General features: G+C 40.6%; 1 protein-coding gene across 4 annotated transcripts; it reads left to right on the top strand.

The window, feature by feature from the left end:
- The first annotated feature begins 1,793 nt into the window (after positions 1–1,793).
- BTBD1 (BTB domain containing 1) lies at positions 1,794–18,644 on the top strand. Of its 4 annotated transcripts, none has more exons than XM_075006574.1 (8): positions 1,794–2,278; positions 7,244–7,338; positions 8,930–9,035; positions 13,638–13,835; positions 14,118–14,310; positions 14,847–14,934; positions 17,133–17,279; positions 17,902–18,644. In XM_075006574.1, exons 1-8 carry the CDS (start codon positions 1,819–1,821, stop codon positions 18,058–18,060), a joined length of 1,446 nt encoding a protein of 481 aa, XP_074862675.1. In that variant the 5' UTR covers positions 1,794–1,818; the 3' UTR covers positions 18,061–18,644. The 4 variants fall into 4 exon arrangements, with proteins under 4 accessions (XP_074862675.1, XP_074862674.1, XP_074862678.1 ...); XM_075006573.1 differs by having other exon boundaries at positions 7,196–7,338; XM_075006576.1 differs by having other exon boundaries at positions 1,815–2,278; positions 7,182–7,338.
- The last annotated feature ends 3,390 nt before the right edge of the window (positions 18,645–22,034 follow it).

The raw sequence follows: 22,034 nt of genomic DNA, 5'->3' as shown, positions 1-22,034 counted from the left end.
GTCTACACGTGTCCCAAACTTCGAAATGGCCACGCAAATGGCCATTTTGAAGTTTACTAATGAAGCGCTGAAATGCATATTCAGCGCTTCATTAGCATGAGGGCGGCCGCAGCACTTCGAAATTGACGCGCCTCGCCGCCGCGCGGCTCGTCCAGACGGGGCTCCTTTTCAAAAGGACCCCGCCTACTTCAAAGTCCCCTTATTCCCATGTAAGGGGACTTCGAAGTAGGCGGGGTCCTTTCGAAAAGGAGCCCCGTCTGGACGAGGCACGTCAATTTCGAAGTGCCGCGGCCGCCCGCATGCTAATGAAGCGCTGAATATGCATTTCAGAGCTTCATTAGTAAACTTCGAAATGGCCATTTGCGTGGCCATTTCGAAGTTTGGGACACGTGTAGACACTGCCTATGAAATAATATTATTTTACTGAACACTGGCTGGAGTGAATTTCACTTTCTAGAGAGCTATAATCTTTAATCACATTATGGCTCTACCAGATGCGTGTGAAGTATTTATTCGTGCCATGGTATTACCACAAGCCTGATACCACAAGCATGGTATCACCCAGTTTATCCACCAGTTTACACAGTTTATCTACCAAATCTTCGTTAAGAGATCAAGATATTTGTTCTTAATCTAGAAAGTCATTTTTACATTTTATCAGTTTACTGTGTTTGTGTTCTTTTTTCCCTTCTATTACCATCATCCCCTCCAACATCTCCCCTACACCAGGACATAGAGATGGGCAGCCTTAGATGTGCTTTAGACTGGGGGTGCACAAATTGTGGGGGACCAATTCAAGGGCATAAAATTTTGTAAGTGTGGGGTGCAGCACAATCAGCTTCCGGGTCTCACGCTCATCCATCTCATTAAAAATGTTGAAATATGTCACGTTTTTATGTATGTGTATTCACATTTATAGAGTGATTAATAGTTTTTACATTCTACTTATTTTCCTACATGTGTCAAATGAGTTTTTTTTTTAAATGAACATAAATTAAATTTCTGTTGGTTAGGATTACATTAGACAGGACAGTGGGACAGCTAATTGCAGGGACAAAAAAGTGGGGCCTGACATAAGAAGTTTGCTCACAGTTGCTTTAGACCAGTGTGCCTTAAACTATGTTCTGTACAGAACAATGGTGTGTCGTGAACAAATCACAGGTGTGCCACAGGCGTTTGGAAAAATACACCCATGGTCTGTATCTTCTGTTATTAAAACCATATACAATGTTCATTACTATAATACCCGATTAAATTACTTCATTTTGTTTTTGCTATATATGTTGCTTTGGCTTCTTTATTAGTTTATTTATTTCATTTTGGGCTGGCAATTTTTAGAAGAACATTTTTCGTAGGTGTTACTCATTGAAAATATATTGTTTGGTGCTCCGTGGTCTCAAAAAAGTTAAAAACGCCGCTTTGGACTACACGGGGCACGGGTGGGGGGTGTCTAACATACGGCTGGACGGAGGCGTTGGGCGGGGGGAATGCTGAGATCTGGGGCTCAAAAGTCAGCGCTGCAACATGCACCAACCCCCCCCCCCCCCCGCCCCCAAGGCGCGTGCAAAACAATCTGCCGGAGCTCCGCTCGGGCCAAGCTCCGGCTGCACTGAAGTCCTGCAGCGCGCCGGGAGGGACGCGACCGCTCCGCACGTGCCGACACCGGTACCCGCTCTGCCTCTAGCTCTCCTGCCCGTCGTTCCACCCCCTCCGCCGCCCCCCGCCTCTCCCGAAGCAGGGAGTGACAGCAAGGAAGGGCAACGTGAGGGCAAGGTCGTCAGCCGCTCGCACGGCGCATGCGCAGCTAACCGGACCCGCATGCGCAGCGGCGTTCGTTCACGGCAGATCGTTTGGGACCCTGACCGAGGGTCCGAGGCCCCCGCGGCGGGATGCGCCTGCCTCGGGCGGAGTGAGCCGCGCGCGGGGCTGCGATGGCGGCGGCGGCGGGCTCGGGCAGCCCCCCGGAGGCGGCCCCAGCGGCGCTGCAGCGGGAGCCGGTGTACAACTGGCAGGCCACCAAGGGCTCGCTGCAGGAGCGCTTCGCCTTCCTGTTCACCAACGAGCTGCTCAGCGACGTGCGCTTCGTGGTGGGCAAGGGCGGCCCGCGGCAGCCCGGCGGCGGCGGGGGGCCCGGCCAGCAGCGCATCCCCGCCCACCGCTTCTTGCTGGCCGCCGGCAGCGCCGTCTTCGACGCCATGTTCAACGGCGGCATGGCCACCACCTCGGCCGAGATCGAGCTGCCCGACGTCGAGCCCGCCGCCTTCCTGGCGCTGCTCAGGTCAGGGCCGGGCGGAGAGACGCCCAGCTGGGAGGGAGGGGGCTTATGTGCTGGGCTTGGGTCCTCGTCTTCTGCGGCGGGGGTGGTGTGTGTGTGTGTGTGAGTGAGTGAGTGACAGCGCTTGTCAGCCAGCCGGCCTCAGGCGCCCTAATTATAGCCCCGCATGGCTGCGGGTGCCTGGCTCTCTTGCCATCTCCCGTCCGGCCCCTGTGTTTGCTTGCCCCAGCATTTTTCTTCGCCCGCCCCAGCTCTCCCACGCTTTTGTGGCTCTTGCACAGATTCAGCTTGCTGGGTGTGTTCCCGCTCTGTGTGTTCCTGGCACAAAACACATAGAAACCAGCCACCTTGTGGTTTGGCAATCAAGGTCAAACTGGCACTTGTCTGCACAGAAACTTTGTGGTTTTGGACCCTCCTTCGTCTTTGTTTGAAATTTCCTTTTGTGCAGATTATTCTTATACCTTCCTCTTCCTCACCCCTGAAGAAAATGCTTTGGGGCAGTTATATGTCCTTGGAAAGGGATTTGCCTTTGAAGTGATGCGGTAGGGGATGTAGTATAACAATAGATCTCTCTTCTGTGTGTGTTGCAACTATTTATTTCCAAGTAACGCATCAAAGAAGGATCGAGTCTTCTGTACTTTGCCCTTGTTTATTGATTAGATTCATGGATTTTATGATTCTTGGGCCAAGTAAGCAAAAAAAGAAAAGATTCCTGTTGTCAGGTCATTTTTCTTAGTGGTGACAGTGAATTGCTATTCTTGTCTATTCACAGATAACATGCAGTCCTGTAGCATCTTAAAAACTAACATTTATATTTATACTAATTAGTTAGTCTTTAAGGTGCTTACAGGGCTGCTTATTATTTGTGAAGCTACAGACTAAACACAGCGGCCCCCCTGACTTTGTTGTTAATACAGAGATTGTTCACCCAGATGCTAGCTATGTCTGGCCATTGCAGAGATTTCAAAAGGGAGGAGGGGGTGATGCTCGTTTAACCAGCTTCAAATCTCCATGAATCTTGCCAGTTTTAGCTCTACATATCATGTTTTTGGCAATTGTCAATGGCAATTTATGAGAGGAAAAAGGGTACATTCAAGGTTATTACAGAAAATTGATAATTTGAATAAAGTGCAGGTAACCCTTGAAGTTCTGCTCAGTCAGTTCAAAATGCTAAACTTTTTTTTTTAATAAAATATAAAAACTCATTAAATTTCCAAACTGCACAGAATCATTGAAAGATAGGGCTGGGAAATACTGTCTTGACTTCCATATCCAGATTCTTATCCTGTGGCAGGACATAGTAAATCAACGCCATCCCTTATAGGTTTTGTCCAATTTGTTTTTAAAAATCTCCAGTGATGCAAATTTCACACCTCTCATGGAAGCTTATGCCAGAGTTTAACAGTCCTTATGTTTGGACAGTTTTAGGTTCGATCATAGGAAGATCTTTGCTACAGATGAATTCCATTATTTCTCATGGCCCTGAAGAGCACAATTACTGTTATTTTGTAACACCCTGATATTTGGAGACTGGTTTCAATGTATATGTAATGTAATACAATAAATGGTAGGATAGAGGTAGGTCCTCTTTCACAATCAAGGTTTTGGAGAGAATGTTACTGTTTTAGGACCACCCCCCAACCCCCAGACTTCTTCAGTCCAGTGGAACAAATGTTGTAGAGTGGGGACATCCTGCCTTTTACACTAGGGACCAACAGGCACAAGCAATTAGTGGTAAAGAGAGTGAGCCTCCTGCACATACACTTAGCCAGGCCCTTCCATCTGCCCGACATGGACTTTTAAAAGCCCCATCTCCTGGGAGGAGCAATGGAAAAGAGCAACAGACCTTTACTGTCTGCATCAGCTTGAGGACATTAGTAAAACGTGTCCTTCCTGCTCTGCAAATGACATGGGTATATAACCATAGATTTCAGTCATGAAGGAATGGCAAAAATGCATAGAAGCAGGTGTACAGTAAGTAGGTAAAGGTGTGTCGTAGACAAAATGTTGGTTTCTCATGTTAAAATGAAAAACTGTATATACAAGGTTTTTTACACAAGCAACAGCCATGCTTAGACTTTTTTATGTAAATGTGACCTCTAGGATTGAAGACTTGAGATGATAATTTAAGAAATTAAATTTTGAAAATTAAAGAACAATAGGTGTTTAAACTGGTTATAGTTAGAACATTATAAAAATGGAAGAAGGATACATGATTCTGTTATAGGTGCCTTAGAATGGGGTAGAAGCCATTATAAGTACTGACAGACTAAGTTTGCTGATAATTTAAAGGTTACAATATGTTGGGTGCCATTTGACCTGGAAATATACATCTACACCATCAGAATGCGTCTGAATTATATAATGCCAACATAAGGGCAAAATGTAAGTTGCAGTGGACTTAAAAAAATAAACCTGTCCTAATGAAAACACCAATACAAACAAATATTTGACTTTTTACCTTCATACTATACATTTTTTGACAATTAACTTCAGTAGTAAGACTGAGAATACAAAAGTTAAAAGGATTGATCTCTGTTTCCTGGTAATACTGGAAGAGAATGCAAGGAATATATATTATGTCACATTCTTGGCAAATTTATAAACATTAGTGTTCTTTTGCAAGCGGGCATTGTAATAAATGTCCAAGTGGGAAAAAATGAGGCTTTAGTGGTAGGGGATGATACAGGTAGTAATCATCAGTGTATATGTATAGCAAATGAGTTGAAAAGTAAGGAAGAGATGGTTGTTGAGACCCTACGTGAGAATTTCCTAATTATTTGATGAGGGGCACCTAACTGCACTTTTGTTCCTCGGAAAATCTCTCTGTTAAGCTATACTAGTAGATGTATACAGTCAAAGCTTAATGTAGGTGCAGTTACACCAGCCAACAAAGTCCTTTTGGTGGTATAGCTTATACCAGATCCCCAAGTAAAATAACCTGTTACCAGCAAGAACATAAGAATGGCCATACTGGGTCAGACCAAAGGTCCATCCAGTCCAGTATCCCGTCTGCCGACAGTGGCCAATGCCAGGTGCCCCAGAGAAGGAGAACAGAAAACAATGATCAAGTGATTTATCTCCTGCCATCCATCTCCTGCCCTTGTACTGAAGGCTAGGGCACCATACTTTACCCCTGGCTAATAGCCATTTATGGACCTAACCTGCAAAAATTTATCGAGCTCTTTTTTAAACCCTAATAGAGTCCTGGCCTTCACAGCCTCCCTCCGGCAAGGAGTTCCACAGGTTGACTGTGCGCTGTGTGAAGAAAAATTTCCTTTTATTAGTTTTGAACCTACTACCCATCAATTTCATTTGGTGTCCCCTAGTTCTTATATTATGGGAAAAGGTAAATAATTTTTCTATATTCACTTTCTCCACACCATTCATGATTTTATATACCTCTATCATATCGCCCCTCAATCGCCTCTTTTCCAGACTGAAAATTCCCAGTCTCTCTAGCCTCTCCCCATATGGGACCCATTCCAAACCCCTAATCATCTTAGTCGCTCTTTTCTGAACCTTTTCTAATGCCAATATATCTTTTTTGAGGTGAGGAGACCACATCTGCACACAGTACTCAAGATGTGGGCGTACCATAGTTTTACATAGGGGAAGTATGATATCTTTTGTCTTATTATCTATCCCTTTTTTAATAATTCCTAACATCCTATTTGCTTTACTAACTGCCGCTGCACACTGTGTGGATGTCTTCAGAGAACTATCCACTATAACTCCAAGATCCCTTTCCTGATCTGTCGTAGCTAAATTTGACCCCATCATGTTGTACGTGTAATTTGGGTTATTTTTTCCAATGTGCATTACCTTACACTTACCCACATTAAATTTCATTTGCCATTTTGCTGCCCAATCACTCAGTTTGCTGAGATCTTTTTTGTAGTTCTTCACAAAAGATCTTTTTTGTAGTTCTTTTGGTTTTGACTGTCCTGAACAACTTGGTGTCATCTGCAAACTTTGCCACCTCACTGCTTACCTCATTTTCTAGATCATTGATGAACAAGTTGAACAGGATCGGTCCTTTTATTAATATGACTGCATCTGTATTAAGAGAGTTTGTCAAAATAGCTGTGTTCACCAACCCCACCCCTGACCTGCCAACCAATGAAGTGATGCCTAACTGACATACAATACGCTTGGAAAGTTTTGCTGGCATATACCAGGCCTTTAGAAGATTTTCATGCAAGGTTCCCAAATCAGTCTAAACTCTGCTTCTTCAGGCTACCACTTTAAGGTTGAAGTTAGGTTGTTGTTGTTGTTGCTATCGTGAAGGAAATATATGATATTTAAATTACAAGTAGCATTTCCAAAAAAGAACTTCAAAAATAATTCTTATGTACCTAATGAGACAGGAGTTTGTCAGTGTTATTTTTTGTAAGGCGCTCTTCATTAAATTTGTGTTGGACACCACTGCTCAAAATAATTAGTTGAAATATTAGTTTCCTGCAGAGGGAAAATGCTGACATGGAATTGTGGAAATTCTTGATTTGTGTTCCCTAATGGCTGAATGGATAGCAAGCAGTTTCTGTCACTTGAGAGCAATTGTATAGGACTAGCAGCTCAAATTGGAGATGATTTGGTTCAATAGCAAGAACTATTTAACAGGTTAAAAGTAATTCTGCTGCTTCAGCTCCTGTTCGCTAGCTGCACATATCTAATAAACCAGTACAGCGAGATTAGTTTTAGGGAGTGTTACACTGTGTATACAGCTCTAATGGCATTAGTTCACATGTTGTCACTTTTAACTAGTACAATTTTTAGTGCAATTCTTTAACTTATTTTGTCAGTACAAAAAGGCTTTTAGTCCTTTTTTAAACTTAGTTGGTCTGTTGCACACACCCTCAGATATATCCCTTTTTATCCTTTGGTATTTGTATACTATTTCCAGGTTTCTTTATTCAGATGAAGTGCAGATTGGTCCTGAAACAGTTATGACTACTCTCTATACAGCCAAGAAGTATGCAGTCCCAGCCCTGGAAGCACATTGTGTGGATTTTCTCACTAAACACCTTAGAGCAGATAATGCCTTTATGCTTCTGACCCAGGTAACTTGAATAAAAATTTGGTTTATTATGAGAATGTTGTTTAATAAATCACCACCGAAGGGCTAATATTTTACATAGTGCTATATGTCTTGGTTTTGTAGCCTGTCATAGAAATATCTATGCAGTGTATCATCTGTCTTTTATGCAAGCATCTTACTGTAGCTTTGTTGCTCAACTCCTTGAGTAGGAAATAACAAAGGAAAAAGACTATGTAAATAAGTTTATTTGTATATAGTTATTGGAAAATCATAAACATGGGGCCTGTTTTCTCTTCAGTACTTTATCATATCTATTATTTTTGCTGTGGCCATCCGTCTGTCTGGGCAAGGTTCTACCATGTCACACCCCATCCACGAACTGTGCAGGCTCCAACCCCTCCCCCAGCTCCTCCCCCCGGCAGCACAGGGCCTGGTCCAGCCCCCTGATGGCCCGCTCTCAGCATGCCAGCCCAGCCCAGCTGCCCTCGCAGTGGAGCTCCCCCCCCCCCCACACCTTGCCAGCCTCAGCCCCACCCCTAGCCAGCACAGGGCCCAAGTCAGTCCCCAAATGGAGCACCCTCTCCCCCTTGCACCCTGCCAGCTGCAGCCTCTCCCCCTGGCCAGCACAGGGCCCAACTCAGTCCCCTAACAGAGTTCCCTCGCTCCACTTGGGTCATGCCAGCCGCAGCCCCAACCCACCCCCCAGCAGAGCCTTCCCCCTGCCAGTGTGGGGCCTAGCCCTTACACTTTGGATGTGTTTTACAACAGTTTTCTGTCTAAACCTTTCTTCCAGCCCAACTTCTGCTTTCAGCCGGCGCTGCAGCGGGGTCTCTAGTTAAGATTAATAGTGTAATGAATAAATCGGAGGCTCTCTGAGAACCTTGTCTGTTTTGATCCAATATTGTAGTTTTGACTTGTTAATTTCAAATATAGAGATTTGTCTTTGGCTGTGTAATAATAATAATCAGGCAGGCGAACTCGAGAAATCTGATACAAAAACTCTTAGGCTGTGGCTGCATGTGGCCAAAACTTCAGAATGGCCATGCTAATGGCCAAATCGGAGAATACTAATGAGGCACTGAAATGAATATTCAGCACCTTATTAGTGTGTTGCTGGCCACGGCACTTCAAAAGTGCCACGTTTTGCTTGCACGTGGCTCGGCTACACGGAGGTCCTTTTCAAAAGGACCCTGCAGACTTCAAAGTCCCTTATTCCTATCAGCCGATTTTGAAGTCTGAAGATTTTGAAGTTCGCGGGGTAGCCGAGCTGTGCACGAGCGAAATGCAGCAGTTTTGAAGTGCCGTGGCTGGCAGCGCACTAATGAGGCACTGAATATTCATTTCAGTGCCTCGTTAGTATCCTCCAATTTGGCCATCAGCATGGCCATTTTGAAGTTTTGGCCAAGTGTGGCCACAGCCAATATGAAATACTTTGTTCAAGAGCTGTTTAATGCAAACTCAGGGAATACCTGAAAGGTAAACTGAGGCTGTCTGTATAGAATGTATACATTATTCTGGAGTAAAAACTTGGTTGTTTGCGTTATTTCATAAATCTGTTGGCTGCAACACCACATGCATACCATTTATCTGCAAACAATATATTATCTCCGTAGGCTCGATTATTTGATGAACCTCAGCTTGCTAGTCTTTGTCTTGATACTATAGACAAAAGTACAATGGATGCAATAAGTGCAGAAGGTTTCACTGATATTGACATAGGTAAGTTGCTCTTTACTATATTAAGATTTATTTAAACTTTATAAAAGAACTCTACTGATTTGCACTGTTAAACTTTATACGTTTTGTTCAAAGCCTGCACTGAAACATATACAGTATGGAGGTTCTAAAAGATCTCGTATTAAAAACCACCACATTAGAGAATTCTGCCAAAAGGCTTAGCCATTTAAACAAACAGATTAGTCCTAACTGACTTGTTTAACTTGACCACTAAAATCCCTCTCATCGTGTGGATTTACAGGTATCACAGACTTTCGAAACTTGTGTTTTAGCCTGATGGGTTTAGGATCAGATTCTTGGTATGTGCTCACATTGATTAGCACCAGTTAGAAATTAATGAAGTACAAGGATTTTACCTTAATATCGTTTTGAAAGATTTTTATATGCTAGTCTATTTTGTCTGATTAGCGTACACATTTTATTGTTATATTAGTATTATTATTATTTATTATTTTTGGCCATTGTAGTGTACTTATTTTTCTATCCGTGCAGAAGAAACATTAAGTGATACTAATGTGAGTAAATTTTATAGAACTTGCTATAAATTAGGAAGTTTGATATTTTTTTTATGCATTTAAATTTTGTATTCAGTTTTACCTTATTCTGACTGTTACTACTTTCACATGAATATTCAAAGATTTTTTTTCCTGAATGTTAGCTACACATTTCTATTACAATAATGCTTTGTGTGATGTCTGTTTAAATCTGTATGAAATATTCAAAAAATCTGAGTGCTTACTGACTTGAAAACACTCCAGATTTCTGTCTGGTTTGGTCCTGTTTACTATAGATGCTGTATTTATAATGCTGCCTCTAATTTTGCGTTAGTTCACTACTGTGACTTAAATACTATCTGTCATTGGATTTACCATGAAATTGCTCCCAGTATGGCAAAAAAAAAAAAAAAAGAAGAAGAAATTGGTTTTGTAAATACCTTTGCTGCATGTTCAGTTTTACTTGAAACGTTATGGTTAAATTTCTCTTTTTTGAGTGTCCATTTGTCAATCCAGTTCAACTACTGGGCTGGTCCTGCCAACTTGCAGCTATGAAAGCAGCATATGTATGTTCTTCTTGATTAAATTTATTACTGTAAATAGCACAGACTGGCAGCAACTTCCAGCCTATGAATGGACGTGAGCCTAGACTTCCAGGAGGGAATAGGAGAAGCAGGCGACAGCCAACCTCAGCAAAGAGTTAGTGTCTCTGTAGAGGTAAGGGGGAGGAAGTCATCATGGTGTATAAAGTATACAAGGAAAAAGATGGGACAAAAGCTTATTTTGCTGGAGGCCAGGGAAGGAAAAAACAAGTGGAATTCTATATTAAGATTAACTTAGTTTTTTGTCGTGGGGTAGGAATGGGGACATAGAGGATGAATTGGAATTCAAAAAAGAATTAAACAGTGAATAAATGAGGTTCAGGTTGATTGAGGTTGTTTATAAAACTAAGGGATAAATTCTAAACAAGACAATGAGAGCTAAGAACTTCACACACTCATTTGCATCTTTTTATCCTGCTGTTCCTAGTGTAGCCTGCAGGCTTTCTGGGACAGGAACTTTTCCTCTTTTCTGTCTGTAAAGTACTCAGCATGCCTTTAAGTTCTTTATAAATACAGTCCATCCTTTGCAGCAACTGAAGCTGCATGCTTTTTGACACCTTGACTTACTACTTCAGAAGACTACTAACTTTCAGCTACTGTGTTTCCTTTCTTACTATGCCTCTTTCTTCGTCCTACCTTTTGGATACATCTACGTTCCAGTGTATGTTCAGTGTTCATATTCAGGGTCAAACCTAACACTCCATCCATTTACACTCAAACCACCTTAACTCAGGGTTCTGACTAAAGATCTTGCATCCCCAGGGTTGGAGAGTGTGAGCCTAAGTCAAACTGGGACAAGCCCTGTTGCATTTCATTGTGTACACAGCCCCACTGGACTAGGGTTTTGAGAGTCTGCTGAAAATATTCCACAATCACGCTCACTAACTTCGTGCTCCCTGGACAGTTGAGTTTGATGGATTTCTTGGTCTCTTCTAGGGTACCACCTTCAGAGGTGGGGAATTGGTGATCATACTGGAGTGGGCAACCTGTCATTCTGCTTTGCATTTGAGCCTGTTGGTATGATGTAGCTCAAGCCTTTTGAGTGAGGGCAGGGCCAAAAAGAAGTCTCTGGCTTGGAGTTCCTGCCTGAGGGTTAAAGTGGTAAATAGACAAGGACTCGGGCCTTCTGGGCATAGGTTGAGAAACAAACAGGCAATGGCTCAGGCGCTTCAGTCTAGGGGTTAGCAGTTGCCCAGTCCTACATGTGAGACAGACCCAGCATACTCTGCTCCACCAGGTTCCAGATCAAGGTCCTTGGAACAACAGGTGATTCTATCGTGGGTTCAGCAGGGAAACATGAGGTATGATCCAGTCACAGTGTCTTACAGTCTCCCAGTTGTAGGCATGATCAGGCCAGAGATGAGTCATTGTAGTGAGAATCCAGTTTGAGAGACAGTCAGGATGGAAAATGTCCAGACTTGTTTAGAAATCAACTAGAGTGTAAAGAAGAAAGTTCAGATTGAGGATAGATAATCTGAACCTATTTTAAACCAAGAAAATCACATCACCTGCTCCTTAAACTTCTTGTGTTTGGATTTGCTTAGCTGCTGGCCTGTGCTCATCTTCACTTTTCACAAGTTTCTTCAGTTCTACATGGACAGGGACTGCCTCCTGTACAAGTTCCTCTCCATCTGTACCAACATTTTCTCCATGATTGACAGTATTGTAATAACAGCCCTTAAGGAGGAGCATAATCTGCAATCTGAGTATGTTTCTTCCTAGTCCAAATATAGAGAAACAACTCCAGTAAATCTAGTTTAAAAGATCACTTTTACAAATCCGGTGTGTCCTGATAAATGGATAGGAGAATAGAGCCTGGGTACATTTTTCAAATAGTTTATTAGAAAAAAAAATCACTAGTCGTATTTGTAAAGTGCCAAGCTGACTAAACAAGGAAGAAAAATTTGTTTAAGTTCTTTTTTAAATTGTAACATTCATTGTGTAAAGTACTTTATAAGAAAAACTCCCATGTTTTGCTACAGCATGTTCTCACCCAGGAACTAGCTTTCATGTCATTGTCTCTCATGTCTGCCTTCTCTAGACCAAATTTTTTCAATTGTTCTTGCTTTGTTTGGGAGAGCCTACATTGTTCATACGTAAGAGTCAGTGCCTTTTCTGATGTGTAGATATTATCCAGTTATCTGTCTTTGTGGCTTGTCCTGTGAACGCAAGGAGTCGTCTTTCCCTGGGTAATCCTCTTTTCCTGCTTGGATCCCTGAAATCCCTACTTTGGGAGACTAGTTCAGAAGAATCTGAGTTGGAAACACCTCTAGTCGTCTTTTGGTTCCAATATGTCAACTACTGCTGTTGTTTTTGGTGGACTTAGATTCATATAAACCTTAGATCATCTCAAGACTACAAAAAGATATTTCTTGAAATTATCTAGAGAGCTAGTCTGCATTTGTACAGTGCCTAGCACAGTGGGGGCCTGGGCCATAAACAGAGCTAGGAGATGTTACTGAGATATAAATAATAAGTAAATTGCCTTTCCTCCTAAATCAGGATGTTTCCTAGTCTAAGTAGATGCATCTACATTCTCTGGATGCCGGAAGTTCTTACCCCTTTCCACAGGAAGATTTTTCTTTAGGAAATTGTATAAGGTCACATTTACAGAGATTACCAAAAAAAAAAAAGGGGTGGGCAAATTATTTATGGTCACATGTTAGCTGGCAATTAGTGAAATATCAGCAGGATTTCTCACTTAGATTTGTGCCTATTTTAATAGGTCTTGTATGAAGGACAACAGACTTCCACGGGGAGAGGTCTGCAAAACCATGCCTTAAAAAGGTCCCACTAAAATCTGATATTGTATATATAAAAAGAGCTGCAACACCATGTTCAGCCTTTAATTTTTCAGATGTTATTTGCCTGTGTGTTTAAAGGTTACTTTTACTTTATCCTTACAGTGTCACTTTCCCGTTTTTATGTGTTCTGCTGGTTGTTGCATCTGAATAGCTGATCCAGATTGGCAGATGGACACTCAAATGAGGACATTATACTATAAGTAATTTGGCTTTCCCATAGTGGTACATTCACCAATCTGCTCGATCACTTCCTTTTTTTGATCTTGCTCTAGCTTTGGAAATACTCTTTGGGACAATGAGAGCTGGCACTAGATATATAGTCCTAGTCTTAGGAATCAAGAAGAAAGTTCATATGCAGTTTTGTAGCAGGAGGCGGGCAGGACAAAACCTGTTGGACTGGATGCTGTACACTGTTCCAGAAGACTGATTTACACGTAAGACAAAACAGTCTTATCTGTGGTGTTTTTTTGAAATACATTTATTTACTCTTTAAATGAATCTCTTACATGTGTATTTATTCAGTTTTCTATTATATTAAAGTACTTTTGGCTCTTAAATCAAATAGCTTATTCTTACCTAAAGTATAATTTAAAAAACTATTTTCAGATGACTTAACATATAAAGACCAAATTGCTATAAGAGAAGAAAACTGACCTAAATTTATAGGTAACTTTTTCTCTTTAGACACACTATGTGCAGTACTAGAAAGAGACACACTTAGTATTCGAGAAAATAGACTCTTTGGAGCTGTTGTTCGCTGGGCAGAAGCAGAGTGTCAAAGACAACAGCTGCCTGTAACATCAGGAAACAAACAGAAGGTGCTTGGAAAAGCTCTCTCTCTAATCCGTTTTCCACTAATGACTATTGAAGAGTTTGCAGCAGGTAATTGTGGGTTATTTTATCTTTCTAATATGTTAATGTAATTTGCAGAAATATGATCTACTAGCAAGGGACTAACTTTACAAAGTATTCACAACTACCATGTTAGTAACAAATGCATTTCATGCCGTCTTATCAAAACGGTGCATCTTGCAAAAGTAACAATGGTCTGAGACAATCATGATGGTCTGTGCACTGTTTGTTTAAAAAAAGTTATGCAGCAAATCAGAATTTAAACTTCTAAGGTCTATCCTTGTCTCAGAAACATAATTCTTCTTTTCCTAGGTCCTGCTCAGTCTGGCATTTTATCAGACCGGGAGGTGGTAAATCTCTTTTTGCATTTTACGGTCAATCCCAAACCTAGAGTTGATTATATTGATCGACCGAGATGCTGCCTCAGAGGAAAAGAATGCAGCATAAACAGGTTTCAGCAAGTGGAGAGTCGTTGGGGATATAGCGGAACAAGTGATCGAATCAGGTATTTCCCCTGAGCTGTCCAAGAGAAGAAAACGTGACTGAAATACCACTTTCAAGGACTGAAAACAAATAACATAATGGTTCAGCATGATGCATTATTTGCACTGTCTTTTCTTTTTTTTTTTTTTTTTTTAAAAAAGTAAACTGTGTGCACACATGCGTAGATTAAGTATTTAGAATAAAAGGATATTCTGGAAGAATAGGCTGGTTGGATTCTAGAGTATATCTTGTGAATGATAACATGTATTGCTATGTCTAAAATAGCAACTGTTAAAATACAGGTATTTTTGTGATTCAGTATACAGAGTCCTTCAGAATGACATTTATGGAATATTGGGGTCTTTAGTTGTAAAACTGAGGTCTTAGGATGCCATTCCTTTAATATAACTTCATTTTCCCGTAATCCTGGTTCGCTCTATTAGATTGTATATAGTACCATATCCTGGGACTGATCCAGCATCTTTTAAATCTAGGAGAGTCTTTCCTGTGACTATTGTTGAAATATGATATTTATAAATCACCTTTGTTTTGTGTCAGGTTCACAGTTAATAGAAGAATTTCCATAGTGGGATTTGGATTGTATGGATCTATTCATGGACCCACAGATTATCAAGTCAATATACAGGTATGGTATGTATTTCACTGCTTCACTTTGTAGAAACTAATTTTGTACAAGGAACAATACTTAAATAAGGCCTGCTATGAATTTGATTTAGGCTGCAGTTATTCAGTCCAGATAGATTATGACACACACACAGCGTGCAATGACTTCAACAGTATAATTCTATTGTTTGTCCCTTGGGTTTGATAGAGAAAGAAAACAAAACTTTTTAAGACCTAGTCTGTGCAAACCTTTTCATTGCAATTCTTTCATTTTTCTCATTTGTGCAATATCTAACTTAATGGGGTGCTGTGGCTGACTGGGGTATATGGTTGTTAGTATGCTAAAAATGAGGTAGGCATATTTTGATATTTTGCTGGCTGGCCAAATTCTGCAAGAACTGTCCAGTTAAAATGGATCAGAAATTGCCATGAACAAGGAAAGCAAGAATCATGTAGGAGTGTTATTTCCTTAGTTTTAGCAAGCTATTCCTATTTTTCCCCTTAAAACTAACATAACTGTGTGAGATCGATAGAATGTCGTCAGAATATAATCTGTAAAATGAACATAAAACAAAAACCAGAATTGTGTAGGAATAAAGTGTTTTGTAAGGTACTATGTGAAAAGTAATAACACACTGGTCAATAAAGTGATGAAATATATGTAGCAACAGTATATGTAAAGTTATGAATTCACCCTGTATGATGATGATAAAAGACAACCCTGCCAAAGCAGAGGTTGTTAAATAGGCCTACGCTAAAGAAAGGAATGTATATTTACTTCAATCTGGTAGCAAACAGGGTCCTCAAGACAGCAGAGGAAGGAGGTGGCAAGAAACAACAGTTTGCATTTTAGCAAAAACAAGTGGAGGAAGAAAGCATATGGATCCTTCTTTACCATCAGACTCCATGTTGCCTTCCTTACTGCTTGGATAAATTTTTCTCTGAATGGTAACCTTCAGAAGAATCTACTTCCAAGGTTCACTGGCCTATAAAAGAAAGGCAAAGAGAACCCAGGTTCTAATCTAAATAGCAAAGGCCCTCTTCACCTGTGGGTCTGTAGGAAAAAGCTGACCAGGGAGAGGGTCACATACCATCTTGTTTTTGTCCCTCAGTCTTGCAACCATGTTGAAAAAAGCCCTTAAGCCAAAATTTTCTACATTGTTTTCAGCCTCTAGACAGGTTTTCACTTTTATTTGCTTGTAACCATTTCTAACTTTTATCACTTAAAATCCTATCTATTTTATTCCAAGGCTGTGTTGAAAATAAACTGTGTGATAACTCCAGTTAAAGTAAAAAATGGTTGAATATTAATTCCTTAGGGGAGCAACAAATCTTAATGTTGGAGCTATCCAGAAGGCTGGACAGTTTAGAATACATATTTTGGGGGAAATCTGGGTCTTGAGGGAGTATGTTAAGGGTCATTCTGCCAGTAGTAACCAAGGCTGGTGGAAGTCAGACACTGGCTAGTGTTCTGTAAAACTTGCTGAGGTCAGAACTGCTTTTCATTGGTGCAGCTGTACACGGACACTGAGGGTTTGACCTCTTGTCTGGCTACACCTCTATGCTGGTAGGCTATGAGCAGTCCAGTTTGGGAGCTACAGCAGTAAAACTTTGAGGGCTTGTCTACACTACTACCTTTCTTAGAAGGAAGGATGGTAATTAGGGTGTTGGGAGTTTACTAATGAAGTGTTGTCCTGCATAGGCAGCACTTCATTAAGCAAATTCACCCCGCGGCAACTTTGAAGTTTTAAACTTTGAAGTAGCAGCACACGTCTAGCCGTGGTGCACTTGCCAGTACTTCGAAGTGCCAGGGCAACTTTCAAGTGAGTAAGGGGACTTCAAAGTTGCCCCAGCACTTCGCAGTACCGGCGAGTGCGCTGCGGCTAGATGCATGCCGGAACTTCGAAGTTGCCGCGGGGGGAATTTGCTCAATGAAGTGCTGCCTATGCAGGACAGCGGTTCATTAGTAAACTCCCAACACCCTAATTACCATCCTTCCTTCTAAGGAAGGTAGTAGTGTAGACACAGCCTGAGTGTCATCCAGGGTTACAGGGCAGGCAGCAACAAAACCCCTTACTGGTTTGAATTGTATCCCAGAATGAGACACTTATATATGTTGATGCTGGACTGAGTTTTTTTTGTGACTAGAATTTTCTTCTTCAAAATTGTAAACTAGTTAACAGTGATAAGGACACACTTTTACTTTTTATTTTAATGCAGATAATTGAATATGAAAAAAATCAGACACTGGGACAAAATGATACTGGATTTAGTTGTGATGGAACTGCTAATACATTCAGAGTTATGTTCAAAGAACCTATAGAGATCTTGCCAACAGTTTCCTACACAGCATGTGCAACACTCAAAGTAAGCATACTTAGTGTAAAATGAATGTAATGGAAAGTTGTTTGGAACCAATATTTTACACAGCTTTAAACTGTTATCTGGTAGGGAAACATCCTCCGAGTCTCTCTCTCTCTCTCTTTTTTTTTTTTTTGAAAGTACATCAGCAATGCTACACAATGACTGTTTGAGTAGGCGATAGAGGGGATGGGTGTAGTTGATGTGGCTTTATGCCTCTTGAGTGCTGAGTTGTTCCAGGAACTGGAGCAAATCCCATTGTAACTGTCATCAGCTGCCTATAGACAGGTGCATTGCAACTCCTTTACTGCTCCCATCCCATCCATGTCAGATCAGAAGTTTCAAACATTTTGAAGATTAGTACAGTCTTACCTAGTGAATACACACAATAAAAACATTCTGGCATATCAGTTGCTGGAGGAGGAGCAGACAAGTAATGTTTTGAATTCTCATTCAAAGGTTATCACAAGCTTCAGCACTCCTATCGTGTGTGGTACCTCTAGAGAACTTTGCATAGTATGTAATGCAAGATATTTTAGGAAATAGTTTTATAAAAATTAAATCTTTCTCATCACAAAATAACTGAATTGGAGACAATATAGCTAACTTCTTCTGTTGTTTATTTTAGGGACCTGATTCCCATTATGGTACAAAAGGATTGAAGAAAGTAATCCATGAATCTCCCACTGCTAGCAAAACCTGCTTTTCCTTCTCTTTTTCACCTGGTAACAACAATGGTACATCGATAGAGGATGGACAAATACCAGAAATAATATTTTATACATAATTACACAGGATTGTTCATCTCAGATAATAAAGTAGCAATGTATAAATTTACATTGGCATAAAGTACTTTCTATGGATGGCAATTATTAAAATTCTATGAAATTACATAAATATTTAATCTCCATGTGTAATATGAAACTAGAACATTTTTTATAGGCAGTATCAGGAAAATTTATTTTTCTTTCTGCATAATTATTGCCAGTCAACTAACAGACATAATTCCTTTTACCTTTACGAAGTCTTGAAAATAAGAATTACTCTATATTGTAAACATTTTATTTACCTTCCTGATCCTTTTACAGTGTCTTCAGAATTTGGCAAAATTGTCCTTTGATCTCCAGGTTTGTTATGGATTTCTTCCTGTTTTTTTTTTTTGGCGGGGATTGTGGGAGCGGTCTTCAAAAATGCAACAGCTATATTACATTTTCCCCAATTGAATTTCACTCTAGTACTGCTGCAGTGATTATTATGGACTCAAATTACAGCAACAAAACTGGGTTTATGTATTTTAAATGAGCCATGAAGAAATATAAGGATTGAAACTGTAAACAGTACCTGGAATTGTATTAAAGAAACATAGCACAGGCTTATAGCTGAGATCTGCAGAATACAATACTTCAGTGGTCTTGGTTTCATTCACACGTGTATTTTACAGTAATGCACTGGAGTGTGTGTGTGTGTACATTGATATGGAGAAGATTTGTTTATAAATATGTCTGCAAAAATGTATAAAGTGAAGATATGAGAATACAAGACTTCTGTTTAATAGTAGGATCTGGATGCCCAAGCATTAATTAACACTAAAATATTGATGTGATTTAACTTTATCTGTTTGTGCATTTAGTTCCAGAGAATATCTACAAATGGTATGAGGCAGTGCATCTTGTTGAAAGGTGCAGAGTGTCTGTAGATGATCAGTCAGTGTACTCTGCAGCATTCTCTGCAGTTGTTTGAACAATCAAAGTGTGAAAATTCCCATTCACCCCCCACAGGATCCTGTACACTCCTACAAACCATAACATAAGAAACTAGTATATAGCTGAAAGCACTGACTGTTTCTCTGATGTTCTACATGACCAGCATACATATGGCACTGTGTACAGATCCTTTTGACTTTATCTATAATGCCACTAATGTTAGCCGATAAATGAAAAATAATTAGATTTTAAAGTGAACTCAAAATGAGTAATAAAATCCCATACTATTTTTTGCTTTCATACGTTATAATTTTTTTCATACATATAATAACTGCTGAGGTTGAATTAGAGCAGCATTAAAGTTGCAGTCACATTAATAGCAATGTAAGACGTCAAACTATGTAAGAAAAATTTTTTTCAAAAACCTTGTGATTCTTTAGTTTAAATAAGCTTATTGGTAGTTAAAGTGAAAATAGGTATCAGTTAAAAGAAGAATTTCTTTTAGATAGCTGTTGTTAGGGCCATATATCTAGATACAGATATTTTAAGTCATTGAAGTCCCTGTGACATACAATATAGTAATAAATAGTTGTTGCTGCCTTATGTCAGCGTATATTAGGTGAAAAGAGAAATATGACCTTAGATATGTAAACCATGGTTTTGATTACCTTTATGCTCTTGAATTTTCCTTAGGTTTAATCTGTACTTTCAGGTCTGAAGGCTACAGTCAGGGAGAGCATCATACAGTTCTTGAATTTGAACTGTACTATCTTTTAAAGAATAGTTGGTGTACTGATAAATACACCTGAGTTGAGACTTATTATAGTCAGTCCTTTATCCTTACTGCTGAGCCCAGGAGCTGGTGTTGGCCTGATAGTTCTTTAGTTTGGAGCTGAATGATAAGAATGGACCACATAAATTTTCTTCCAGACTTCCTGTGTCAGGTGTAGAGGACTGGGTCCAGAAGATAGCCTTTTAATTGCCCTTTAAATCTTACTAATTTTAGCAAATGGCAATATAATTGGAAATGTGCAAGCAGCTAGCCTGCTGTGTAGAGGCAGGGAAATTTTTTTCCTCCAACTGCTGTATGGGAAAAATGTTACCACTATCTAGATTGGTGGAGAAGAACTCACAGAACCCTAGTAATCAGGTTGGAAATTGCTTTTCCTCCTTGTTACACGCAGGTTAGGTCTACACTAGCATTCCTCTTTTGAAAGAGGCATGCAAATAAAGAAAATCTAAAATGCAAATAAGTTGCAGATTTACATATCTGGTACCTCATTTGCATATTCTTTCAAAAGAGCTTCTTTCGAAAGAAGAAAGTGTAGGTGCAGCTCTTTTGAAAAGAAACCCCATCTTTGAAGGAACCTTTTTTCCTGTTTTTATAGGACTAAGGATCCTTTTGAAGATGGGGTTTATTTTCGAAAGAGCCACATCTCCACTGCTTTTATTCTTTAGAAAGAAGCTCTTTCAAAAGAATATGCAAATGAGGGGACCAGATATGTAAATCTGCATCTCATTTGCATTTTTATATCCTTCATTTGGGTGCCTCTTTCAAAAGAGAAATGCAAGTGTAGACAGTGCCTTATTCATTCATTACTTCAAAGAAAAATGATTAGTATGTATGCTGCAGGACAGGAGATAAATCTGTGGTAGAAACGAGCTAATGTTGAAATTCAGCAGGAGCATACCTTGAAATGTAATGAGCTACTGAGAGATCAGTGGTTTGAGCATTGGCCTGCTAAACCTGGGGTGAAAGAATCCCAAGCATTGTTATAGGCTGGGGACCGACTGGCTGTGCAGCAGAAGGGGACCTAGGAGTTATGGTGGATTCAAGGCTAGATATGAGTAAAAAGTGTGCCCTTGTAGCCAAGAAGGTTAACAGCATATTAGGGTGCATTAGGAAGAGCATTTTGAGCCGATCTAGAGAAGTGGTTGTTCCCCTCTATTCGGCACTGGTTAGGCCACATCTGGAACACTGTGTCCAGTTTTAGGCCTTCCAGTATAAAAAGGGTGTCGATGTGCTGGAGCAGGTTCAGCGGAGGGCAACAAAAACGATCAAGGGGCTGGAGCACAAGATCTATGAAGAGAAGCTGGGAGATGTGGGCTTGCTTAGCTTACCAAAGAGAAGATGGAGGGGTGATTTAATAGCAACCTTCTACTTCCTGAAGGGGAGGGTGAGAAACTTCTCAGTGGTGTCAGATGGCAGAACAAGGAGTAATGGTCTGAAGTTAGAGGGAGAGTTGTAGGTTGGATATTTGGGAAAACTACTTCACCAGGAGGGTGGTGAAGCACTGGAATGCCTTGCCTAGAGAGGTGGTAGATTCTCCTTCCTTTGAGGTGTGTAAGTCCCAGCTTGACAAGGTCCTGGCTGGGATGACTTAGTGGGGGTTGATCCTGCTTGAAGCAGGGGGCGGGCTGGACTAGATGACCTCCTGAGGTCCCTTCTAGCCCTGATTCTATAACCTAGGGTTGTGAGCTCAATCTTTGAGGGGTCTATTTAGGGCTCTGGGGTAAATAGATTTAAAAAAATTCCCTTGGGGATGGTGCTTGGTTCTGACGAGAGCAGGGAACTGGACTCAGTGACCTGGTGAGGTCCCTTTTATCTCTGTGAGATATGTACGTAAACTAAGAAGTGCAAAGAAATCATATTTATTTCTATCATGCTGCTAGTAACTGCTTAAAATGTATTTTGCATTGACTTTCTCTGATAATATATTGGAAATAGTTGAGCTTTCTGGTAAATGATAAATTGCTTAAGTTTAGCTCTTTTAGGTTAGTTCGATGCTAGGGGAAAACTTCAAAATGGCCATGCTAATACCCAAAAGGGAGAATACTAATGAGGTGCTGAAATGAATATTCAGCACCTTATTAGCATGCTGCTGGCTGCAGCAGTTTGAGAGTGCTGATAGGAATAAGGGGATTTCAACGTTTGCAGGATCTTTTAGCAACTCGGTGCTTTCAAAGTGCTGTGGCTGTCAGCATGCTCATAAGGCTCTGAATATTCATTTCAGCGCCTCAGTAGTATTCTCCAGCTTGGCCCTTAACATGGCCATTT

The sequence above is a fragment of the Carettochelys insculpta genome, chromosome 12 (assembly GCF_033958435.1).
Source record: "Carettochelys insculpta isolate YL-2023 chromosome 12, ASM3395843v1, whole genome shotgun sequence".
In the NCBI taxonomy this organism is placed as follows: Eukaryota; Metazoa; Chordata; order Testudines; family Carettochelyidae; genus Carettochelys; species Carettochelys insculpta.
Note: the sequence above shows the minus strand (reverse complement) of the source record. Positions and strands in the feature narration are given on the sequence as shown.